This window comes from Andrena cerasifolii, chromosome 12 (genome assembly GCF_050908995.1).
Source record: "Andrena cerasifolii isolate SP2316 chromosome 12, iyAndCera1_principal, whole genome shotgun sequence".
In the NCBI taxonomy this organism is placed as follows: Eukaryota; Metazoa; Arthropoda; class Insecta; order Hymenoptera; family Andrenidae; genus Andrena; species Andrena cerasifolii.
This window is the reverse complement of record NC_135129.1, coordinates 7,381,306-7,404,572: the sequence shown is the minus strand read 5'-3', so window position 1 is coordinate 7,404,572 and position 23,267 is coordinate 7,381,306. Positions and strand designations below refer to the sequence as shown.

General features: G+C 49.3%; 1 protein-coding gene across 2 annotated transcripts in view; it reads right to left on the bottom strand.

Moving 5' to 3' along the window:
* LOC143375414 (zinc finger protein rotund) overlaps window positions 1–23,267 on the bottom strand; it is a 173,844-nt gene that overhangs the window by 52,556 nt on the left and 98,021 nt on the right. For both annotated transcript variants that reach the window (XM_076824470.1, XM_076824471.1), the window contains exon 5: window positions 13,620–13,795. In XM_076824470.1, coding sequence (XP_076680585.1) covers window positions 13,620–13,795 — 176 coding nt within the window. The remainder of the gene's footprint in view (window positions 1–13,619; window positions 13,796–23,267) is intronic.

Genomic DNA, 23,267 nt, shown 5'->3' with positions numbered 1-23,267 from the left:
CCTTATACTCCTTTCATGCTCACCGGTAGTCTTTCCTTCTTTCCTGAATTTATTTTAATCGCGTGATTGCTTGGCAGTTCCCTAGATTCTACATCTAAACCAAAGAGACCGATGGAACTTTGTTTCCATCAATCTCTTTGGTTTAGTTGGCTTAATGTACAGGGAGATCGATGGAACTTTGATTCCATCTATCTCTCTACGGGTCTCGAAACGCAGCAACCTCCTCGCGGTGAGACCTGGTAATCGGTGAGAACCGAGCCGATAGCTGCGATTATCAAATATTCTAGTCGGATATAAGAATTTCTGTAACTTGCAATCCCCCCCATAAACATGACTCATGTATGAAACAAGCTAATTCCCTTTAATTCACGAAAAAAGTTCTCGCGCAAAGATTGTGAAATCATCTTTGCTAATTCCAATTGTACCTTTAACCCTTTAATTCGCGAGGAACATTAAATACCTTCTCACGCAAAGATTGTGAAATCAACTTTGCTAATTCCAATTGTACTCTCGTTCTCGCAATGGACCCTCGCCGATTGTCATTTTCGCTGGACGCACGCTGACGATCTGGTCGATCTTAAAATGACTCCATTCGACCGACTAAAAGTGTGCGAAACCCCGATTTTTATGATAGCCGCTCGACGCAGCCGTAATCAGACGCTGATCAGACGGTTCGGAATGATGCAGCGATCGAGTTTAAAAAGGAATATAAAACTAAGAACCACAGGCGAGGTTAAAATTACACCCATCGACACCGCGCAACTTCCCATGGCCACGAACTCCTCGCACCGAGCTTCTCTCGGAGCTTTCCTCCAAGGGAGGCAGCGGTTCGAGCGACGCTAAAATTACAGGCACGCCGAGGGAAAAACAGGGAGGAGCGAATGAAAAACTGCGGGGGAAGAGATCCGAGGGCTGTAACTTCTCTGGGAGGAAAGGAGGAATTCAACTTCAACTTGATGCCTCTGCGAACATCTTCGGGAGAAGTTTAATTAAAGTCGCGCCCGGGGAAGGTGAAGGTAAAGAGCTAAGCCCCCGAGGGTGTCCAGTGAAGAAAAGGGTCGGAGGACTGAATCTCGATTCACTTTTGGTAGCTGTTTACACCGCTTGCAGCTCCAAAGCACAAGTTCTTGGAAAACCGGCTTATGGGAGCCTAACGAAGCGCGCTGGAAGTCAAAAGAATCTGATCCATCGAGCACTCCAGCGAAACTTTCGAAGCTCTTCGGATCCGAAGAAACTCGGGACAGAGGAGCCGAATCCATAGAGAACTCGCGTCGCGGCGAATCGACCGGGCATCGGTGCCACGAAGGAGACGAAGAGGAGGCGCGGAGACGTGGATGCCAGCACGGCGAACAGGAGAAGAGAAGCCGGAACAAGAGACAATGGGGCGAGAGCACGATGCATGTTGAACATGTAGGAAGACATCGTTGCTCCTTCCAGACGCAGGGACAGGTGGCAGACTGGGCCCCGTGGCCCAGAAAGAGAGGGGATCCGGTTCCGCTTCGATCGAACGAGGAGGGTACCAGGCCGAGAGGGCATGGGAACCTGACTTTCGGGGGCAGCATCCCTAGGAAGTGAGCAAGGGGCCCCTCTCCCCGCTCACCCCCGGCGGCACCGGTGTCCCTCCTCTGGCCAAGGTGGCGGAGAGGGGGGCAGGGAGAGGAAGAAGAGAGAAAATGAGAAATAGAGGGGCCCCTGGCCCGATAGAAATGAGGGCCGACCATGCACTTAAACACACATCAGTCGGTTTCGAGGCTCCTCCGTCCCGGAGGATCACGAAGGCGGCTCATCAGGCCGATAGGAGCGTAAATAAGCGGCGGGCCGCGCGTTACGCTCCGACTCTTTCCGCTCCGTACCTCTCGGGCGCTGATCTCTTGGACGGTCAGTCGGCTGACCGACAACTGGGCGCGTTTTGAAGACAGTCGACCCTGTTTCACTGATAACTGCTGATAGATCCTTGGTTGCTGTTGGTCGGTGAGAGGAAACGCGTGGGTGATGGGCAACGCGCGATTTGGATGCAGAAAGTCACGATTATATATTGAATTTGGTCAATTTTTGGAACTGGGGCTGCAAAAGGATTTTAGAACTTGTGCAAATGTAGACACATGGGTATAATAAAAGATAGAAAGGAATGAGAAAGTTTCCTCCTTGTAATGTAGGTATTCAGATTCCTTTATATGTTTGTTTCCTCCTCGATTCGGTCGCAGGACACGCCAGGACCTCCTCGCATATATGGCTGCTTCCTATACGCTAGTGGACTTTGAGAGGCGCTCGCGTTAAAATTCGCCAGCCCTTAATGAAGCTCCTTTCCGCGGCTCGGGACGACGTTGTGGAATTAATTAGGGGAGCCAGTCTGGCCCATTTAAGTTTACGACCGCGGGTTTACGTTAATTATTACCGAGAACTAGTTGTAATTAGTCTTTCGCGAATACGAAATATCGGTTGCGTCGGCAGCGAGGCAGAGAGGGCACGAGGATCGTAAAAGTTTTTAACGCTGGCGAGAAAATCCATCGAGAGCCACGAGACATCTCTCTATCCAGAATGCACCCTCGAGATTTACAACAGCAATGTCTAAAAATCGAAAGATCTGCGAGGAATCGAAAGGGAACAGCAGGTTTCTTGAGAAAGGGCTGCCTCGCAACAAACACCCACTATTTCCATCGCGATTGTCCCCCAATCCTCGGCCACGAAACAAATAACCAAAGATCCACAATCTGGACCCGATAGAAATCGAACCCTAGTGTTCGATCTCCCCTTTCCTTCGATAGAGTGAGAAGCAAAAAAAGGATGCTCAAAAAATGACGATACGCTATCGAAACGCTCGAAGGGCCCGCGGAGGCTGCCTGGACCACCGGTCCGTCCAAGCTATCGGAAATCGATTCCAGTAAAAGATTACGAGATCAACCGTTGGATGTTTCCTGCTCGTGGACGTTAAGCCTTCCACGCTGGATGGGGCGAGGGGCCCGCGGACGTGCAAGGCAACCACGGCGGGGCGATAAAGTACGGCGGATAATTAATTTTATAGCTACTCAATTTCCGAGGGAATCGGCTACCGGGGCCCGCGAGCCCCGTTTTCGTTAGTCGCGCCAACAAAAAAAGCAGATAAAGGCCTCCGCGTGCGGCTAGGAGCGAGAGAGCCTGCGAACGGGCCTGCAGGGAGAGCGAAGTGAAAGAGACAGAAGAGGATGAAGGATGAAGATGAAGAGAGGCGACCAGACGGGGAGCTTCAAAATAGGGGATACTGTCAGAGTGATTTTTCCGATTTCCTCAGATTTAAAGTGAGAGCGAGGAAAGTGTGTCGTGGAAAATGAAATGCTGGAGTAAGCCTAGACAAATAATGGAGTAAATTGAAGTTGGGCGAAGGAAGGAGAAGAGAAGGAGGAAAGTTGAGAGGGGAGAGAATATTCAGTCCATGATGAGGCCCAGCCACAGATTTACGATCGCCAGCCTCTACGAGCACCACTTCTTATTTATTCCCTTTCTCCATCCTGCTCCCTCCCTCTTTCCCTTCTCCCTGCCCCGTTTATGTGGCTACCGAACCTGCAGCCGTTTCTTCCTTCTTTTCTTCTCTTTGCCACTTGTTCACCCGGTACATTAAGGCCCTGAATCCACGCAGCGATCCAGGCCCATGCCAGGGCTGCCACGCGACTCGAGATTTCTAGAGATCCCAACCTACGAAACACTTTTCTCCCGACCCGAAACTGTACTCCAACTCTCGACTCAGAAGAACTCACTTATTGGACGCGCCAGATCCAAAATAGATTTGTACACCTAAATGGAAGCTTGACAAACTACTCATAAACTTAACCACTGCATTCCTCCGAGCCCCAAAATTACAGCTATCTTTCCTCCCCCAATTTTCCCCGAGAAACTTTCAGACACGCGACACAGAGAAAAACCCGGAAAAGAAGTTTGACACGCGACAGACTTTTTCCGAGCGGAAGCAGCGCGGCAAGAAAAACCGCGCGGGAAAAGTGTCCGAGAATAAAGCAGTCCGTAAAAAGCCCACAGAAGGGGAACAGACCAAAGAAATACGGCTGGGGTGAAAGTGCTTAAAAAAGTCCTCCGTCTCCATTCGCGTCCCGGTCTAAATCAGCGTTAGAAGCCCGCCGGCAGCGGTGTTTCATTAATTAGCCAGAGGGGGGCAGGGAATCGGGCCCGGGGAGCAGGCTGACCGCCACCAAAATTGCCAATATTCCACTCGGTGGTTCCAGCGCGATCCAGGAAGCAGAGGGGGCAAAAATCGATGGGAAAAAAATCGTCCGTCAGAGTACGGGGGATGGAGGCGGGGGGCGAGGGGCGAGGCGAGCGTGGACCGTGAGTGCAACTTTCGTCACAGATCGCGGCCGATGAAACGACGAAACGCAGAAGCGAACAGGTGAAAGGGTGGGAAGGAGAAAAAGATAGGGGTGAAGAAAAAAACAGGTGAATCGAGTCAACTAGTTACGGTCGACCGGGCAATACGTGTAGCCCGTTCGAGAAATAGGTTCTAACGAGGGAAAGAGAGAGAGAGAGAGAGAGCGAGAGAGAGAGAGAGAGAGAGAGAGAGAGAGAGAGAGAAAGGGAGAGGGAGAGAGCCTGACGACCAGAGAAGGAGGAGCAGCACTTTAATCGTCTTTCCAGGCGTCACGTGATCATCCGGCCATAGGTAATTGCAAGTAAATTCGAATTGTCACGCATTATCACGGTAGCCTGGAGACGTCTGAACCGAGGAGATCCGCAGTGGTTCTCAAGCAGGGTGTTGCTCGTCGAGGGGTACGTCCTCCTACGGGGGATGACACTTAACGTCTTAAAATAGGCCCCGGGGGACGACGCAGGAAGTCGGTTTTTGTTTTGACCCGGGATTTATCGGGATAGCCCGCGTGGGAATGGGCTGGCGTGTCTAAAACGGAATTTCGTCTGGCAGATTTGCCGTGACATATAGGTCGGTAAGTGGAGTAAGTGCGCTTCTTCCAGAGGGGCGAGTATGTAGGTATCGAGGTTTCGGGAGTCCTGCGACTATCACTCGTGAACGTTTATGTACGCTGGTTTCATCGAGGCTGAAAAGCGGCTCGTTTCGAGATGAGCGTATATACTTGCTCACCGGAGATCGAGATTAGCATTCTAATGGAAGAAAGTGGGATGACGGAAATTAGTGTTACAGGGAAAGCAAGCCACGTATATACATTATACGGACTGCAAGCTTCTAGATCTGCTCGAAAGTCCTAAATCCAAGAACGGGAGGGACACCAACGCGACACAACCCTGTTTTTTTTTAACAAATCTGCGCGATAATAGATCTCGAAATGGTAAACTACCTCAGAGTGAAAAGTAGACGCTCCATCTTCGATTTGTCGTCAGTGCCAGCCACGAGTGCCAAAGAAGGACACGTGTTTCCTGCGCGAGTGAATAAGGGACTCAAGGTCTGTTTCATCAGGGCGGCGTGAATAAATCGGCGTGGCGTCTCCTCGCGGTGAAAAATCAAGGTTCGATCGTGCAATCTCGAGCGCTAGATCGGCCCTTTCCGCTCGGCGGCTGAGTCCCAGCCGCGGCGAGTGCGTTCACACCGAATCGAGAAAGCTATCGTGCGCCTGGATCCCTGGGCCCATTCACGGCAGAGAAAGAAGCTCCTTTCTGGCAAGACGTGCCACGGACGGACAAGACGAGCGGACGGACGGTTACATAACTCCGCGAGGAAGGGGACGTAGGATGGGGTGGGCCCATTGTAACCCCGCGCCATGTACATAAGAGACGTACAGGGGCCAGCAGATCGGACTTAGAAATTTAGTACATAGAGGTAAATGGGGTATCATGTTCAGTCTAAGGCTTAAGGACTTTTGTTTGGCGTGGGAGGCTCGCTGCTGCACTGCCCGCTGGGCCCCACCTGACCCATTCATTCGGACGGAGCTTTTCATTTTCGTTCGATTTCGTTTTTCGTCCAGGGCCAACGGCGTTCGGGACTCGTTTGATCGAATTTTGCGCTGGAGATCGTGATGGACGCGTCTTCTTACCTATTTCTATAGGTGTAAGGTACCTACAGGGGTGGCAAGACAGAGGGGATGCATAGACAGAATTTTTCAATAATATAGAATAATACGAGGACCCAGTGTCCCAGAATTTTAACGTACCTATATAGTTCTATATTCTAAATTCTAAAAATATGCCCCAGTTCTGGAGGAGCAATTACAAGTGTGAAGGGAATCGGTGTGATTCAAAGTTTCCCAGCAGGAGGAAGTGAAGGCGCTCGAAAATGGTCACGCGACGGAGAAACGGTCGGTGTGACAATGGAAGCCCAGAAGGATTGTCTGGAGGCGATTTTCGTGGGCCCAGGGACTCGATTAAAATTAGATCTAAGCCGATGTTTTTGAAACGGTCACGGGCCGGGTTTCGGGGGCTCCCCTCTTTTTCTGTTGATGCTCCAGCGGCCACTTTCTTCTCTCTCTGGCCCTCTATTCGGGGGAGAGGGCGCGAAGGGGGATAAAAAAGAATCGAGTGGAAAAAATGACGGGCCTCTCGCTACCGTGGTGCGTGATCAGGTGAGGCCTTCTCCCCCCTCTGATGTACCCCTCACACGTCCCAGGGGAATCTGTAATTCCTTTGTGTGGCTGCATCATCAATTGGCAATACTCGCTTCTTTCCAACTGGCGTGAAATTGTTAGCTCCGATCTCTGGCGAATAATTGCCATTATTGGTGACGTTTCTTGGAGCCTGACCCTCCGGCCTCGTATTCTTGCTTGCCATTCGGAGGACTATCAAAGGCTCTGGCCGCAAAAAGGGGCGCAAATGTGAAACAGTTGCAAGAAGTGAATTATCTTGCAACTACTATCCCTTCGATAGTGGCAGAGAAATAAAGGAGACGCTGGTATTACGTCCGAGCGAGAGCCTATCAACAAAGCAACAGCACTCCGAAGGGACGTGTAATTTGAAAAATCCTGCCACCCCAGAAGATTTCTCATTCTCCGCAGGTGTATCACCCGATAGAGAGGATCCTCGCAAAAGGAAGCCGTGGGTAGATCGCCGCGATACTACGTCCCACTAATCTCCATCCCGTATTCCAATCGAAATTATCGAAAGCCGAAGGAGGCGCTGCCACCGAGAAAGAAAACTCGCTCGATATCTTAACGTCGAGGGGGGGCTCTAATCGACTCGCCTGTCACTTCGCAACACTGTGATCTCTTTGGCGCGGTTCCCCCCGTCGCCGTTGTCCTTCCAGCAGCAGCGCGCACAGACACGGCACCGGCGAGCAACAGCGGCGAACAAGAAGAAGACGAAGAAACGAGGAGAGAAGGAGGAAAAAGAAAGGGTAAAAAAGTGGCTGGCTGGTGAATGAAGCTATGCACCTCCGTGGCCGGGGGCTAGTGTACCGTGACGAGCACAGCATCCTGCCTCATCCTCCTTTTCCATCCTCCCGACCACGTTCTCTTCCCTCCGATCGTTTCCTCTCCGTTCGACGATCCCTCGAATCGTTCCTGGCCGCTGGCCGAGCCTCCTCTGCCTCTTATGACGTCCCCCCTAGTGTCGCTGTTCCTCTCGCTTTCGTCCCCCCTGTTTCCTCGCTTTTCTCATCGATCGGAAACCTTCGCGCTCCCTCTGTCGCTCGATGCTTCTTCCTAGGTGTCTTCCTTACTCCGCGATACTTTAATTTTCGAAAGCACGCTTTCGCTTAGACTTCCCGGGGATGTAACAGTCTCCATTGTCACATCCTGACTGTACGTCACCAAGTTTATTCTTCCTTTAACCTGTCCCGCTCTTGGTTTCACCCATTCCAACCATTCACTTTCCTCCGCTGCATCCTTCATCGTTCCTCGCCGCTGCTCTCATTCATCGACCTCTTCGATTCATGTTCCACGGAGGCATCCTTGACGCGCGCGTCCCTTCGTCCCCCGGCCTTTTCCGTTTCCATCCGCTTTTTGCCCCCCTTTTTCGATCAACTTCTTCCTTCTGCTCCTTTTCCCCCGCGCTTCGCGGCATCATCATCGTCGCTCGATCGAGCTGCCCCGATCGAGACGGCGAAACCGCGCCCCGCCGGAAAACCGCAGCGCGGATCTAGTTAACCGCGCCGCGGAAATTATTCGCGGAATAATATCGATCGTGTTCGCCGTCCTCTTCGGCGAATCGCCCTGGCGAGTGTGCTTCCGCGAGGACGGGGGCTCGTTTCGTTGCTGCCACTTCCGGGATACCGATATCTTTCGTCCCGTATCCATGAAGATGGATCAACTCCGATGGTGAGTGCCTTGTTTCATCCAAGTATCGCGATGATCGCTGGTAAAATAGCCGGGAAATAATTGTCACGACGTGTCGATGGTTATTACAGTGGTTACCATGAAGTGTGAAGTTTGCTGGGGATAGCGGAGAAGGCAGGCTTTACAGTGCCGCAGGAGATGGGTGTTATTATATATTAGCTCCGATTGATGGCTTTCTAATAAGTTGACAGTTTCAATCATAATTCCCGAGTTGTGTTCATAATGCGTTCCTCGTTTTTGCGAAAAGGACGAAGAACCTGTATTATCGAAGCAGCGCTTCGGAGCTTGTACTTGAAGAGGACTGAATTAAAAATTTCTTCTTTTCGAAGCAGTCCAGCCTCGTTAATCCTATTCTTGGAACGTTGAGTTCGACGGGTAATTATGGTCGATGCCTCCGGTAAATATTCTAATCCTTCTAGTAGCCAACCTTTCGCAAGCAGGAATCCTTAGTGCCATTTCTTTCGACATAAATAAGCGGCCTTTTCGTAACCGGCATGGGCAAAAAAATTCAGAAAAATCGCTATTACAGCGCGCATGGTCCCGATAGCTGCTGCAGATAAGGTGTGTCCGCCACCGTTACATCATTATAAAATATTACCGAAATAATCGCGTGTGCCGCGCGCAACGAGCCCTCGAACGGTCCGATCCCGTTCGTTTCGAAAGCAGCAAGCAAATGAATCACTCGCAATTAGCAATAACAGTCAACGAAACCTCGGTCAACTTCCAGCCACCGGCATCTGAATTTCGCCACCCCGGTTTCGCCATTAAAATACATAATCCGGCGAACAATCACCGGTTGCCTCGAACAACGCCCAAATAAAACTCGCGCCGACGTTCTTCCAGCACCTTCGTCGCTCCAGAATCAAGAGATCCCGCGGATTTCCTTCCAGAATTTCGCTTTTGACTCTCGACATGGCCAGCAAACAATGGGCGACTCCGCAGCAGGGATTCGCGATGAATATTACCGCGCCACTCCCGTCCGTCTCCATAAACACGAAATTTACGATTGCCCGTGGCTTAATTACAATAAGAATCAACATCGTCCGGCTGTAAAATAATACGTAACGAACGCCGCCCGATGCACCGCTGCCGCCGCGCCGTTCCCCGTCACGCTAATTATTAACTATCCGCTGGAGGAATCCGCGGCAGCGGCCTTCTTCCTCCGTCTGGTCCTTTTTCCCCCAGTTGCTCGCGATTTTCCTTTTTCCTGGCCGCCTGTGGAAACTGCTCGGCGATCGGTCGCCATCATGACGCGCGTCGCTTCTCGGAATTCTGTCCGGCGAGAGGACGTGCACTTTGTTCGGCCTGAAGTCGAGTATGTAACGCAAGCGGCAAGAGTCCGACGCGCCGGAGGAACCAGTGGAGCCGTAGGAGCGCTTCGAGAGTTCCCATGGATTTTCTCCGCGAGCAAGGTAGCTTTGAAAACAGTCGAACAGACGTGGAAGGTGCAAGCGAGCGATGGTGGACGGATCGTTACACATTCACGCAACTGGCGGCGATGCTCGCGAGGATCCTGCGTCCCCGTCTCTCCTTTCGATACCCTTAATTCGATACCAGTCACGGACCGATCGTCGACGTGGCCGGCGTCGATAATTGAGGAAGCGGCGGCGAGATTAGCGAGAAGAAGGAGCAGAGAAGAGACGGTGGTAGCGGCAGCTGCTTCGTTATTATGATTTTCTTCATTAAACGCCGATCAAGGCAACGCTTTAATGGCTTTCTGGGCCTTATCAGCCGCGCTGCTCGCCGCCTATCTCTCTCCCTCGCCCGCGTCCGAGCGTCCCATGCGACCCGGTTATTCGTCAGTCGCTTATTTCAATATTACAGTGTAATAAAATAGCGAGCCGGACTCGTCCAGGATTAAATCGACGAAAATTACAGATCGCTGCTCACCGTCGGCCTGCCGGCCAGGGAGGAAAGAGAAAGAAGCAGCCCGGCAAATTACATAGATCTCGGGCAACGGTACACGTGTACACCAGGCGAATCTTTCATCGACGTGTGGATAGAGAGAAGCAAAGAATGTAACGAAACTGAAGAAAACGACGGAAGAACGGAGTCGCTGGGAATTCAGACGGGATCATTATCGAGGGGGTGCACCCACCCTCTGGGACGGTGGTAGCGGCTCGAGAGTGGCGGGCGTGTCGCGAAATTCGAAGTCGACGGTTTCGGTGACGATTTTCGATTTGCGATTTTTCTTCGTCTCCAGTGTTTTGAATGGGAAAGTGATTTGGTTGGTTTCTCGGAGTCCTTAATATCTCCTAGACCCGATTAGATATCAACTTGGTGTTTACTTACAAAGGTTACCCACACAAATACCTACTTTACCGAAATTACATAAAAAAATTACTTAAAAAAAAAAACAGATACAAAAGTAATGCCTTTAAATTATTCTACCGCAGCGAAGCGCGGGGGTGTTTTGCTAGTTTTTAATACGATTGCAACTGCCTTAAATCTTCGTCCAGTAAGAAGCTTAATAGAACTCACTTGATAAAGCAATTCAATGAATGACAAGCGAGGCTTTTGTGATTGGTATAGCCTCTGTTACGACTTTCTCAGCTTTTTGCTGCATGGTCCAGCGAGTGGAAAGCAGCGATAGCAGCAGGAAAGAAGCGGTGATCGCCTCTAGATTCGTTCCTGGGACTGCTATCGAACTAATAACGCGTGTAAAGCGCTTCTAACCGCGTTACGACGCCGAGCGAAATGCGTCCGCGCTTCTATCGGCGCTCTATCTCACGGGCAGGCCGACATATACGCGGTTAATAACAGGCAATAATTGCTGTTTTTCAACGGAAACGGGCAAGGTATATGTGTCAGATCAGCCGCGATGCGTTTCACTGGCCTCCGCTCTATGATAATCCGTCCTATTCTATAACCGTCCGTTGAATATCATTAAATTTTAACGATCCGTCTTATGGCGCGCCGCGCGTCGTATGTCCTTCGATCGCGGATTCCACGGTTCTCTCTCTCTCTCTCCATTTTCTTCACCTGATTTCCCTTCCTCCAGCATTTCGTCGCGATCCGTCAGTTGTTCTCTGCACCGCGTTCTTTGCCCCCTTCCGCCAGTGTGTGTGAATTTTCTTACAATTAGATGGTAGCTTAGATTTTTACTTGTCTACTTCCTCTGGTCGATTCTTTATCCTTATCTATCTATCGATAAAGTTTCTAAACTCTGCGTGAAATAGCAAAGAGTATTTACAGAATAGTTCGACGGGGTAGGAAGCCTAATAAAAATGCACGGAAGGGCCATTGTGACGTGCGGTAATCCAAGTAGTCGCCACTGTCATTTAGTCATAACAGAAAAAAAAGCAAAGAGAAAGTACAAGGCCCTCGGCTTACGCGCTCCTTCTAGGCAGTTAGAGGATTAGAGGACTTTTTTAAATCTGCAAACAGTCCCGGAAAAAAGGGTTAGAGAGTCGTTGCTCGGGAAGGATGTACCCGTGAAATCCTGTCGTAAACGCGTTGGAAAACATCGGTGACAGCTCAATTCTCGAAATCGCCTCTTAACCCTTCCGTTACCTGCGACAGGCCACTGACGCGTCGACGAGGCAGGGAAAGAAGTCTTCCAGTTTCTTAAAGAGAAGGAAGGGAACGAATCTACTCCTGTGTATTGAAAATAAATTTCCAAACAGAAGAAACCATTCAAAGTCCAAAGGAAGGAAAACACTTTCTGCTGTGCTTCTTCGTGCTTTTTCACTAATTTTCCAATTTTTTTTATAAGACATCTTTTGATTAACGCAAATTTTCATCCCTTTTGGGGGGATGATCCGTTAATAGGACTAATTGCAAACTCCAACTAGTCAGGCTCTCGCGCGGAAGGAACGATTAGGCGGGGGAAAAAAAAGCGCTAATCCCAGCCCTTCGGCGCTGTAATCCCCGACTCTGCCCACGGATTACGAGATGTAAACGGCAAGTCCTCGTCGTAAACGAGCAGCGCGGCTCGATTTCGAAAAAACACGCCTCACCGTTCGAGGCAACCCTTTCCTCTACCTGCGCCCCGGCGTCGGAGACGTCGGTTTTCCAAAGGGAAAAAGAAAGAGCAGCGGAGAGACGTAGACGGTTGAAATAGAAATAAAATCGATACGGAGCCGTGTGAGGTACGTACAGGAAGCGGGGAGAAATGATTTTCTTTTCTTGTTAAAGAGGAAGATCCTGGAACTGGGGGGAGGGGGTGGAATACATTTTTCAGACTCCCGTGGAAATGGATTCCAGGGAATATATGGGGGGGAATGCGATTTTACGCGAATTCGAGGGGGGGATTTGTAACTACTGTTGCCTGGAGGTGCTGCGTGGGTATCTATTTTTACGATTTCAAACGTAATTATATCGAAGATGGAAGTTACTACGAAAGGGTGAGTGTTTGAGTAGAGCGTTAGAGACGAATAGAAACCAGAAGGGAAATTAGAAATGTAGAAAGCCAGAACCACCTTGTGGCCCTTTCCCTTCGCAGTTACTTTTCTACGGCGTATTACAGCCAGTAGCGGGGGGAAAGTGGTTGCCAGCTGAATGGCCGGTGTTTTACAACAGTGGCGAGAGCCGAATAACCCTCGTGGGTTTGTTGAATCGCGGGCTGCCGTACCTGCGGTGAAAATCAACCACTACTGTGCGCGGCGAGCCTCAGCCTGGGCCCAACGAGACTCGTGAAAGGGTTAAGCAACTATAAAACGGCCCATTATCGGCTCGAGGGCCCTAAAAAAATGTCCAGTTACGCTTCCGATGTAATTGCACCCCTGCCAGCCGCGCTGATTCCTCCTTTTTACGGATTTGCGTGACCGCTGCCTCGTCTTCAGCCCCCCCGGCGGCTGGCATTGGGTAACTGTTCCTCGCCCCGTGTTGATTTTTGCCGGGTAAACCAGTCGAGTCGCAAGTAAGACACTTTCAGGGGCGGCTCTATTTGTCGCGGGGTCGTTAGCTCGAATTAGCTTCGAGGAGAATTGATTTCACAGCGGGAAGTTGAAGACTCCGTAAAGCTTCGTTCTCAATAGTCAAGTTACTTGAATTTAAGGGATAAGGGATTGCAGTGGAGGGTTCAGAAGTTGGAAGCTTCGTGTGTTACATGATAGAATTTGGATGAAAATTCGTGGAAGCAGATTTTGTGATAAAAAAGATCGACAGACGAAATGATCGATATTCTTCACTTGCGACTTTGAAATACCTTAATTAGAATATCAACTTTAGACGCTAGCTATTTCCCATCTAAGCTTCAAAATCTCAAAGAACGAGGGACTCTATGCTTAAATCTTCTATGAAATAAAGAAACTCGCTGCGTTTTCTCGTAAGATTGCCTTTCTAACAGGTTCATATCGGGGAAGTAGAGTTTTAGTCTCCAACTTCTTAGTAGCGTCTTTCTAGCAACTATGATGCTACTATCTGCATGCATAAATGTCCGATGAATCGATTACTCACCTGCGGGCACATCTTGCACTGGTACTTCCTCGGCGGATGAGAGTGTGGTCCACCCAGGTGGGGGTTCAGGTGCGACGGATGAGACGGTTTCACGGTCAAAGGCTGGGGAACCACCAGCAGACTCGCTGGGGGGCTTCCGCTGCTGGATCCCCCGGCGCCTCGGTATTGATCTTCCCCTGGAATCGTCGATCATGTTAGCTGAATCTCGATGGAACCTTCATCTTGGTCAACCGATTAATTCCCATCGCGTACACGCGACAGATTTAATCTGACTTGTGATAAACGGTGGCGGATGAGCAGACGCCAAACAGATCAGCTTTATGCGATCTAGGCGTGAGATCTATGGCTTGAACTCGCGTTAAAGGGTCGCGGATTAGTATCCACGCAGTTCAGTGGCTGTCGCAGGTGAAATTTTGCCGGGCAAGTGCCGCCCGAAGGCTAATTATTGACAAGCGATACATACTTTATATCGAGCGAAGCTTGATAGTTAACTTATTGGAGACAGAGAATCAAGGGAACTTTCGTAACTACGATTGTTACAATAGATACTTTATCTTTCTGGCTGGTTGGATTAGAAAGTGGCTATCATTGAAGCGAAAAAAGAGCGATCCCAGTGCCACTCGCCGAGACAATTAGCAGTAGGATAATACGTCAATTAAGAGATATCGAAATCGATGGGAAAAAATGAGAAAAAATTGTGCAGGAAGAGAGAAAAAAAAACCACTACTGTAAGTGGATCAAATGTGACTAACGGTGACTAACAACGGAGAAAGATTGCAAAAGTCGAAGGAATTCTGCCGGCCTTTATCGCGACAAGTGATCTCGAATAAAAGGGTAATAATTAATGGACATTATACGATGCCACGAAAATGAATATTATCGGGAATAAAATATCTCCGCGATATCCCCAGCTTTTTACTCCCGTTAAGGAGCGAGCATTTCACTTTCGTCCATCGCGATAAAGAATCCGCGATGAAAGATACAATAATTCGTGAGCGGGACGTGTCGTAAAACAGCGGGGAGAAAAGATACGTACGAATGTTTTTTTTTTTTGCGGGGATAGGTAGGTACGCGGCGATTGGGATCGTAGTTTCGATCGTTGGTAATGCTTTCAAGTAAATCGAGGCTCGATCATCGCGCGGCGAAGAAAATGGAAAGACAAAGGCGAGGAGCCAATCACCAAGCACTGAAATCTGGTTGTCTAGTCGAGCGAACGGTGTCTGCCAACGAGAGGCATCATCCGTGGCGTATAAATTCACCTATTTGCCATCAATTCGCACTCACGGCCGTTCCCAAAAGAGGCAGCTTCGCCGAGCATCCGGCGAAATTCCGCCAGGAGAATCACCGTGATTCCGCGTCGATCACGACGTCCGTCGCGACGGCAATTAATGGAAGGCGAGCCCAGACAGAGAGGTAGGCAGAGGGATATGACGGATTGCAGGAGCGCGAGCAAACACGCAGAGAAAGAGGCACGCGGACCCGATTGACGCAACAGCGCGCAGGGGGCAAGGATCCTGGCAGGTTGCAAGGACGAGCGGTCCTGCGTGTTACGAGCCGAGTGGAAGTGTCATTAAGAAGGCGAGTTCTCGATATCGAGATCGACACACGCGTGCACCAGGCCTGCAGGTGCATCCGTTCTCCGTGTGCGTGAATGCGTGTCCCGGGCGCGGTTAACGCGATCGATCTCGTTATCTTGTCCCAAGATTCCCGAGGATATTCCAGCGCGACGTTGTCGGGAGCCATCGAAATTTCGTCGGATATATTCGCGTCCACTGGACACCCAAGTTGTACACCTATAGTAATTAATTTCGGGTGTTTTAGAGCGTCGAACGTTTTATTGGAAGACGGATCTGCGATCGTGGAGAATGGTGGAGACCGATTCAGAGGATCGTTGCAGGTCCAGAAGTCGCGATTACGCCCAGCAGATTCGCGATCGAGCGAAACGACGCAGAAAATCGTCGCGCCGGTGCGGTTTGCCGCGGTTGCGAGATATCGCGTGCAATGATTGCTTGCCGAAGGGGAACCTGCTCCCTTCCCTCGCCCCCCTCGTTCCTCGACACGCCGTCCAGTTATCAGCCGGAGCGAGAAGGAGAGGACCGGGCCCCCCTGTGCACGAGATCGCGTATGCAAATGATAATGATCGGGTTCAAGCGCGCTGGAAAGATCAATTAGCTGCGCCGCGAGGAGAACGTTACGTGGTCGCGATTCTGCGGCCACGTTTAGACGAAAATAATCGCCGAGATCGATCTGTCGCCGCTTGGAGGTTTGATCGGGTATCGAGGATCGCGGTGACGACGATTTGCAGTGGATTGGCGGCGGTAAAATGGGAATTAAGGATGCAAGTGTGATGGACTTGCTGGCTGCTTGGAGTAGGAATTAAACGGGGAGATAGGGATTAGGGGAGACCGGGGCAAAGTGGGGCGGAAAAAGTTTGAAGTCGAATCAAATTTTTCCCTTTCAATAAAAATGTTTGGAAATAGATTTATAATATAATTAAAACATTACTATTGATAAATGACGAATAGCAATACTAGAGTGTATTAAAAATCAACTTGAAAGGAATGATGCAAGAGGTATCACTTTACCCCAACAAAATAAGAACTTTAATTAAGGATATAGGTAAATATTAACCCCTTGCGCTGGAATGACGTGTGTAGCACGGCAGCTTCTGGCTTTTTTGCACCGTGGTTGTCAACAACTGTGGTAGATTATGATTGTGGTATTACACACATTTATTGCGTCACCAAAATTTGAATTTAAATATATTCTATTGTTAAAGAATAAATTAAGAAAGCTCATTTTACCCCGAGGTTCACTTTGCCCCGGTCTCCCCTAATTAGTTAATGATACTCGCGGTGTAAAAGTGTATTCAGATGTTGCCGAAGGCAGCTGGAGGAGTTAGGGAGTTAGATGGCTCGATTTTCGAATGGGGGTGGAAGGGAGGTGAGGTTTGAAGATTGATGGGTGACTGGATTTGAATCAATTAAATCCCAGATGACTAATTAAGAAAGTTAGATATTACATGAATGAGTAAGAAAGAGAACTGGGGACGAACGAAACAATAAATGGCACACGAAAGTACCAAACGAATATCCACGGTCAGATTTGAACACACGGAATCACGGTTTTCTATTCAGGTGTTAAAGTGTCGCGATTGCATGTGCGAGGTACCAATTGCACTCGGGAGTCGACCAATTACACGGAAGTAATGTCAGCCAGCGCGATGGTAATGGATCTGGGATAAATAAAAAAAAAAAAGGGGGACGGTACGGCGAAACGTGATTTGCAAAAATTTCGTGCCGCTTTAGCACGATGACGTGGGACAAGGCGAGATCAATTAGCGTTGCTATCAACTGTCGTTCGTTGTTATTATTCGTCAGTCCACTCTGTTTTGTCGGCATTTAACGCGGGGAATTCGACGAGTCCTCCATCGTCGCTTTTTCGTGGCACGAAGGGGGCAGTACGTCGATAAATTTATTCACGTAGAAATTCTTGTTAAATGTGAAGCAAGTCGTTAAGAATTTTTGAGAAGCCGCTAGAAGTTCACGGGCAGCTTGTCCAGCAGGAATTACATTCCAATGCCACTTGCGTTTTGAAGGGGACTTTTTAAATGCCACGTATTAAAACGCGAAGCTTGGAATCTCTGCCAAAAAGAATCCGCGATTCTTCTGCCCGGAAAGTGAGGCATTACAGAGTTTATTTGAATTGCCCATCTCCTCGTAGCATTTACGAAGGAGATACTGAAATATTTCAAATTTCTATCCACGGAATCTTCGCGGGTCTCCTTTCTTCCATTTATCCCATTGCTTCGCTGCAAGGATGATGAAAAAGGAGAGTCCCAAGTGGACCAGCTTTGCGTTCGTTCGGCAGAGAGAGAGAGAGAGCGCGCGAAATGGAAATAAAAGTGACTGCTAAGTTTAGAGGCAACGTAATCTGACCGAATAGGAACACGACAGATTATTTCTTTAGCAATTTTTTGCCAGCTCGTCTGGAGAACAATATTCATCCTTTTTTCTCTGCTGTATCAATTCGATGCAGGATGCAAACCCGGCTCATCCTGTTTACAAGCTGAAATTCGCCGATGATTAACATTCTTCTGATCGGGTACCAAGTTGTTTTTCGAAACATGCTAATCAACCACTATTCATTAAGCGTTTCGACATCCTTCGCCCATAATTCTGCATAACAATTAATTGCGAACACGCTCGGACGATCTTTCGAAAATTCGATCCGCGCCAGCCAAAATAGCGGGGATAAATTCCCCAAATGTTGCTGTTTAGCGCCTGCCGTCGCGAAATCCACTTTTCCGCTCGACTGTTCGCGAAAACTCGGCCGAATGGCTCGAGTCGAGCGTCAATTCCATCGCGCGTTTTCATCTCGGCGAGATCATTAATGACATCGTGACGTCACGTAGCCCGTGGCGTTCCAGCGACGTGCAACTTTAATAGGAATTACCGCGAGACCGTTTTGGCGCCTCAGCGCGCGCGAAAACAGTGCCCTCTATTTGCTTTTCATCTTCTGCCGGTCCCACACTTTGCGACAAGTTTCTTGGTTCTTCCCTTTGTCTTTTGGCTCCTTTTGCTTCTTGAGGTTCGATGGAGGCGCTCGGTGTTTTCATTATCTTTTCTGTTTCCCCGCCAGTGCTCGACTTCTTTGACTCTGTAGAATGTAGAGGAACCGACCAGGGGGTCGCCAAGATCGCGGGGAACTTTGTCTTCGCTTGCTTTTCTTCTCGCGACATTCCGGGAACTTTCTACGTCCCAATGATAAAGGGAGAAAGTCTGAGTTCTTTCCCGCGAATATGCATGATACGGTATTATTTTAATACCGAGGCGCGAGTACCATTCTTTGTTGCCATTTTTTAGATAACTCGCGATAAAGAGCATGTGCTTAATGGTTGATACGAAACAGATTTCTGGAGACTTGTTATTTCAGCAAGGTGGGTTTTGATCGCCAAGAATTTCAGGAATAAGCCACTCGTATTCTGTCACAGCTTTAAATGAAAAGGGAACGGAAAACGGTGGGAGAGCAGTCTCGGCGATAGAGCGCCGAAAAATCTTTCATGAAACGGAAACTTTCGAGCGAACGGCGACCTCGAGCGGCGAGGAGACAAGGCGAAAAGACATAATTGCGGGGACGCGAGGTTACACCCACTGCGCGCTTAAGAAACGGAAAAAGGATTGAAAATTAAGGGGAAATTGCGGGGCCATTAAGGAGAAGCTTGAAATGCCTTCGTAAAATGCTACAACGTAGATCCAATGACTTCTACTATTTTTAATAATTTACAGAAACGATGAGGAGGTCCAAAGCGATGACCAATTTGCAGTGCACTCGTTTTCAAACGATTTTAAGTGAACTTTGAATGGGGAGGAGGGCGAAGGAGCTGCTTTCGAGATTGGCGACTAGTTGGAATTTAAATAAGTAAGCAACATTGCGGAAAGGCAGCCCGTTTTGCGGAACTTAGGCCCGCGGGAAACGTGGCTAATGGTCGTGGGAGCGCAGCAATTGTCTCCATTGTGACACATGTTTATAATTGTTTACCAGCTGCGTCGGAACCAGCCAGAAAGCAACGAGCTCGCGCCTCTTTGGAGCAGCGACATCGGTGTATTCGCGTGGAGGCATAAAAAGTTGTCGTAAGAAGAGCAGACTGGTCGATAGAGGAGAGTGATCATTATATTATTCATTTGAAGCACCACCGATTACACGTACAATGTCATGCTTCTTGGAAGCAACGATTATGACGCATGGAAGATGATAACGAAATAAAAAACTCCAAGCAATTGCTCGTAACTCAGATACTATCAAAAATGCAACCCTCTTACTGCGAGGTCCTCAATCGACAATTGTAGTACGTGTAAAAAATTCTACATCGTTCGATGCACGTCCGACAACAAATGAGCGATTTATTGCAAATTTTGAAAGTGTTTCGTGCAATATTTTCGTTTTGGGCAGTGCCAGATTTACAAAATTCGCCAAAAATAGAAAAAAAAGTTATCAACTCAATAATTGCTACTTAAGATGCAAAACCCTGCAGCAATTGTTTATAATACCATATGTTAAATGACGACGTGTCTCGAGTTAAAGAATCCAAGAGCTCGCGAATCTGGAGAAGAAAAGGGAAGAAAGAGATCCAAGGATATTTTTCGCCGAGAAAAGCAGCGAAATTTAAACGATAAAGTCTGCTTTAGTCGTTATCATTACGATTCTCGTTCCGGGGCCATTAAGGTCTCTGTCGTAACAGCGAGCGCGACACCGTGGCCTGTGCTCGTCTCCTCGGCTTTCATGAATATTCGATCGATCGTTGTCGAGAGTGATCCTGACGTCATCGAGTCGGAAGGATCAAGGATCTTGCCTCTATTGCGCGATCCACTGCGCGCACTTGTACCTCTGACAAGGGCTGAACTGATTTCCAGGACAAAGCTGCTCGCAGGAGACTTGAGGAGAGCTCGCGGAAAGTTGCAGTAAAGTGGAAAATTCTGAATGAAAAAGTTGCAGGATCTTCCGGTCCAAGGATTTATAATAAAATACGAGATAACAGAAATATCAGAAATAACAAATAAGAATCGCACTCTAGCTAGAAGCAATCGAATTGCTATCGCAAGTCCTCGGTTCGACTTGGAGAATTAACTAAGCGAGCCTCCGTCACGAGGATTTATGCAAATGGCTGCTGCAAAATGTCAGCAGCCACGCGGAACGATTCGAAGTTCAACAGAGCGCGTTAACAGAAAGACGAAGCTGCTGTGTACAGTGGGAATATAAAATCGAGATCGAACCGAGCGCAAGCTCGTACGTGTGGAAAGGAAGATAGTCAAGGACTCGTATAGACCGTACAGCTTCCTGACAGGAGAAGAATTCAGATTAGCTCTTGATATCTTAAGGAACCTTCTCGGAATACGATTAATTCAACAGCCTTTGAGAAACAATTTTCCACGGCTGTCCCCGAGATCGAGCGGAAGATGTTCTCGCGCCGGGGCCTCGACTGGCGAAGAACCAAGGGAACCACGACGAAACTGAATCCCCGTCTACTCGTCAGGGCAGCAACAAAAGGCTTGAGCAGAATCGCTCGCCGCGAGTCTTTCTCTCAGGACATTTTGGTCGATGAGTCGTCGCCTCGGGCGACCATTGTCCGCGCTGGAAAGGTCCCGAAACGGGACACCGGTCGAAATTCAAATCAGATGCACCTCTGGCAAGGTCGTTATGTCACCTGGCGACTATTAGACCACTAGTCTCAAGGGGACCCGCGTGCGTAGCAGCCCGTCACCGGGCATACATAATTTTAGCCGGACCTCTCTAAAAATACGTGTTTCCTCGGTTTCGAAAACCACCACACCGCGGGCAGACATCTTCGTCTTCTTTCCGAGCGCTTCTCTTTCATTACCCAGAACGCCAGCGAAATGGGGATCCCCCATTTTCCTAGTTGCAGCGCTGAAATATCCTGCAGTGCGGTTAGAAGCAACGCGGGGACCACTTTATAGGTCGATAAACAGGAAAGTCTGGCGAACGATGGGTACGTGTCACGAGACTGATGAGCTTAGGTTGGTGGGATGAATTGGGGATTTAGGTGGGTGGGTTTGTCTTTTGGAACTTCAATTCTCGAAGTGGGAATTGAGAGCAGCACCATCCTCCAAATTGCATCAGAGTTTATAATAAAATAAAGAAGAGCTACTTTTCTCCGTCTCATATTTTAATTCCCACCAAATGAGACATCGAACAGACTGTCCATGAATCGTCAACCCTCAGTGGATCCTCCAGGTCGAAGAGGATCCTCGAGCAGCATAGGATCGACAGAAAGGGAGGGCAGGAAGAGAGCCACCAGGAGGAACGTCACTTGGAAAAAGAGACACTCCCATTTTTTTTACAGCCGGAAGCTGAAGGAGGCGAAGGGAGGGAGGATGGTTTTTCCCTTCGAGAGTCAGACCGTCTGGCGATCGTCTAGCTTCCGTGATCGGTAGTTCAGGTGTTTTTACGGTTTCCCCGCCGCTACTACCCCTGCGCCGCCGGTTTTCATGGCTTTTCCAGAGATTTTACTCCCGGCTGGAAGTTTTACGATGTCGTTGCTGGATTTTATATCGCGTCGCCGTGGCGGCCCGGGCGATGAGGAACGAGCCGATTTACACGTCGCTTTACGGCGATGTATCCCGCGCGAAAACGGGCCCTTTTTTCACCTAGCTCCCCGTAAACCCGCTCGATATTTACTTGTTCGCTGACGGGACGGAACTGCAGCGGGGCTGAAGAGTAGGTATCACGAACGGACCGCTTTCCAACCTCCGTTTCCACCCAACGCTCGGCTCGCGAACTCCCCGCGCCAGAGATTTCAAACATAATTGCCATTATCCCTCGAAATGCCGGCGTACAATCGCTCAAAGGCTTCTCGAATGAGACTGCTCGGTGCATTGGAGAGTTTCGCGGATCGTAAAGTCCCGTTTCGCAAGCAGCCAGCATTGAATTAGCGCGCTGCGTGTTCAGCCTGGAAAGCCACTTTCCTCGGCGGCGGCGGGGGGAAAAACGACGCGGAGCAGGGGGAGAAGAATGGGATCGACAGAGGATGCAAATCAGAGTACCCGGTGCCGCGACGACACCTTGCGAAACGGCCGGTTCGCGGGTCCTTTTACGAGGCTCGAACGGAAACGAAAGCGAGGACTCTGCTCCCCGTTACGTGAGCGAAGCCGGGTCGAGGATCGAAGTCGACGGAGCAGACGCGCCTCGGACGCGGCGACAGTTTCCCGCCGCGTAATTTCGACATTTATCATCATTAGCGCGTACCTGGTGAAGAAACGCGCGCGGAAACTGCCGACTACCGCTTTCCAAATCACATTTTCGCAATCGCTCTGATTCTGATACGGTACAGGTTATCCCGCTTTCGATTTAAACGCCAAGAGAGATTCTGGCGTACCGCGTGCGGGTATTTGAAGATGGGGAGGGGTGGATATTCGTTTCAGATGTAAACTTGTGTTTACCGTAAACTTCGGTGATTGAAGGGAGGGGAAATGTACTTTAATTCTACCAGATCTCTGCCTCCTCGCGGCAGAAGTCAGCAGAGGAGCACTGGAAACATTGAAACAGATGGAGCAGAGACTTCCTCGGTGATTTTGGGCCACCTTTCCACCAGAATTTCGGCGTCATGCGATCCGTGCATTAAGGATTTGCCGAGGAACGTTTACGCGAACGCTCCGGGCTGATTTTCGGGCCCGGAATGGGAGAGTCCCTCGATTTCGAGACACGCGAGAGGTTAATAATTGCGCGGTGAGGACGGGCTCGGAGGATTGAGACATTATTTACTGGATCTGACCGAGTGCCATTGCCACTTTCAATTCTTTTCACTGATCTAAGCTGTACTAATGGTGACACAGGTTTATAAATTATCAAAGGAGAATAGTAGAGATCGGTAGGAGAATTAGGACAATTCCTGAGGCGAGAATAAATTAAAATCCAAGATATCCTTTCCTCGCGGGTCCCAGTTGAGAAAACGAGCTAGTCGATAATTTCATTTTTCTCTATGGAATCTTCTTATTTAAGAGTTCGTCGCGGAGGATCAACGGTTGAACGTAACCACTCGATGTCACTCCGTTCTCAAGCAGCCTGCGGAGCGGCTGGAGGTTTCGTCACGACTTCCGTTACTCGAAACGTAATCGCGGCAAATGGCCGACT